This window comes from Condylura cristata, unplaced genomic scaffold (assembly GCF_000260355.1).
Source record: "Condylura cristata isolate star-nosed mole 26May11 unplaced genomic scaffold, ConCri1.0 scaffold00015, whole genome shotgun sequence".
In the NCBI taxonomy this organism is placed as follows: Eukaryota; Metazoa; Chordata; class Mammalia; order Eulipotyphla; family Talpidae; genus Condylura; species Condylura cristata.
Window position 1 is genome coordinate 2,941,896 of NW_004567116.1, and position 2,416 is coordinate 2,944,311.

General features: G+C 68.1%; 1 protein-coding gene across 2 annotated transcripts in view; it reads left to right on the top strand.

The window, feature by feature from the left end:
* MACROD1 (MACRO domain containing 1) overlaps positions 1–2,416 on the top strand; it is a 116,763-nt gene that overhangs the window by 104,222 nt on the left and 10,125 nt on the right. For both annotated transcript variants that reach the window (XM_004682682.2, XM_012725578.1), the window contains exon 4: positions 562–591. In XM_004682682.2, coding sequence (XP_004682739.1) covers positions 562–591 — 30 coding nt within the window. The remainder of the gene's footprint in view (positions 1–561; positions 592–2,416) is intronic.

Here is a 2,416-nt window from a genome sequence, read left to right on the forward strand (position 1 = left end):
GCCTCCTTGGGGGCGGGGGTCAGTCTCAGGACTACAGAGCAGTCAGCGGCCACTGCAGCCTGAGTCCATCCCCGGCCAGGGAGTGATCAGGCGGCCCCCCCCGCCCCCCCGCTTGCCAGTCAGGGAAGCAGCCACCGAGTGGCGGCCCCGGTGGGCTGCTTGGTCCGGTGCCCTGGGCCCGTGGGCACCCCAGCCCCGCTGCGCCTCCTCCCCAGGCACCTCCCTCCTGGGCAGCACCGCGGGGGAGACATCTTGTTTCCCAGGTTGCACCTGGCAGCTGGCAGGTGTGGATGGGCCTAGCAGACGGGCCAGAGGACCCAGTGACGGGACACCCTGGGGCTGTGGTCGGCTACTTCTGGGGTGGCAGGCCCTGGTGGCTCCCCTGCCCCCACCCCGCACCCCACAAGCCCCAGGCCACTAGGAGCCTCAGAGGGAGAGACTTCTAGCCCCGCACCCCCCTCTCTGGAGTCAGGGGAGACCCTCTGCCCGTCTGAGGAGCCAGGGTCCTGGGCCCTCCCCCCAGCCACCCTAACTCACCCGCCTTGTCTCTCTCTCTTGCAGCCAACAGTTCCCTGCTCGGAGGCGGAGGTGGTGAGTGGACCCTTCCTGGGGCCTGGGGGTGCGGAGGCGGGTGGGGTCCTGTGTTGCCTCTCTCCTCCCGTGGCCTGGCCCACAGGGCCAGGCTTTCACAGCTGTCACCTCTCCCCAAACCTCCCGCCACCCCCCCTTCTTCATCTCTTCCCCCTTTACTGCCTCCCCTGCCCTTGGTCTTGCAGGACCTGCCACACCTTGGACAGGGCCAGAGACGGGCAGGCAGGCCCTGCCTCCAGCCTCCGGGCGACCCTGGCAGGCCGTCCGTGAGCAGTGGCCTCCTGGTCTGTCGTGGGGTGTGTGGGGAGAGGGGGGCACCTGAGGTGAAAGGGACCAGGCCTGCTCCTGATGCCCAGTTGCCCTCAGAAGGTCCTGCGCCCTCTGGCCTCATTTTCCCCACCTCTGAGAGCAAAACACAGGCCTGTGCCCTCTCCTGACACCAGCAGGGAGCTTGGCCACCTGGACAGAGGTCTCATGTGGTCAGAGTGGGATCTGCTGACTGTCAACCTCCTGATGCTTTGGTTAAGGGCTACCAGGAGGGCCCCCCAGGGCCAGGTGGGCAGGAGGTCAGAGGTCAGGTGGGCTCTGCTGCCAGGCTAAGGCCGAGGACGGGGCACGGCCCCTCTGCCCTGCCCTCCCGTGCCGCCTTCCCTGGCCAGTCCTGCTAGGCGGAGCCGCCCCCACCCCCGCCATGCTGGCAGGGTCCCGCTGTCTGCAAAGGCAGCAGGATGATTGGTGAGCCGGGGGCCAGGGGTTAATGCGCCGCTGGATAAATCCCGGGGCGTGTTTACGGCAGCAGTGGCGGAGCCCAGGCCAGGTTTTAAAAGGGGGAAAAATAAAAGGGGCAGAGAAGGTCAGGAATAAATAAGAGCAGCACTAAGAGCTGTCGCTACAGCCAGGATGCGGGGAGGGTCTGTTTGTGGCCAGCGACAGCCCTCCCTCCCCGTCTCCTCCAGCCCTCCCTGTGGAGGTCAGATGCCCCCCCAGAACTGGGGGCCCGCTGGGGGCGGGGCCCAGGCCCTCTGCCGAAGCCTGTCCCGTTGGGGTCCTCCTTGAGCCGACACTGGCCGTGCTCTGCCCACAGCCACCCTCCTGCGTCCCCTCGTTGCTGGCCCCGTGATTGAGTGCCTGCTGCATGCCCGGCCTGAGCCGGGGCCAGGACAGGCCCACCAGCACCCGAGGGCCCTGGCCCTGCCCTCCGGGAGCTCACAGCGCAGGGGAGAGTGGGGGACAGCGGGCGAAACTGGGTGCTCCGGCGTCTCGGGGCTCGTGGGGAGCACCTGCCAGGCCTGGGCACTGGGGCCTCTGGGAGGAGCGGGGCCTCCCGGGCCTGAGAAGTGGCTAGGAGACAGCTAGAGGAGAGCAGCGGGAAGGGTGTCCCGGCAGAGGGAACGGCACCGACGAAGGCCTGGCGTGGGGAGAGCGCAAGGCCCTGGGCAGCTGCCCCTGGAAAGGGCAAGGTGGCAGGCCAGAGCCTGAGCTCCGATAAGAGAGGGGCCCAGCTGCTAGGGCCCAGACCCTAAGTGGCCAGTACCCCACTTGTGTGGAAGCCTGGCCAGAGCTGCAGCCTCAGTCAGAGGCCAGGCCGAGTCCTTACTGTGTCCTCACTGGGCCTCAGCCCCTCTCCGCTCTGTTCCCGCCACCAGGCTCCTCGCTGCAGCCACTGGCCGGCCGCTCGGGCCTCCGGGCCTCCGCACAGGCTGTGCTGCCCAGGCGCTCTCCTTCCTGAGGGCTGGTCGGAGCCACATTCTCAGGGTGACCCCCCAGATTTCTGCTGACTGTGGAGCTGCCTGCCAACCCCCCCCCCCGTTGCTTCCATCTTAGT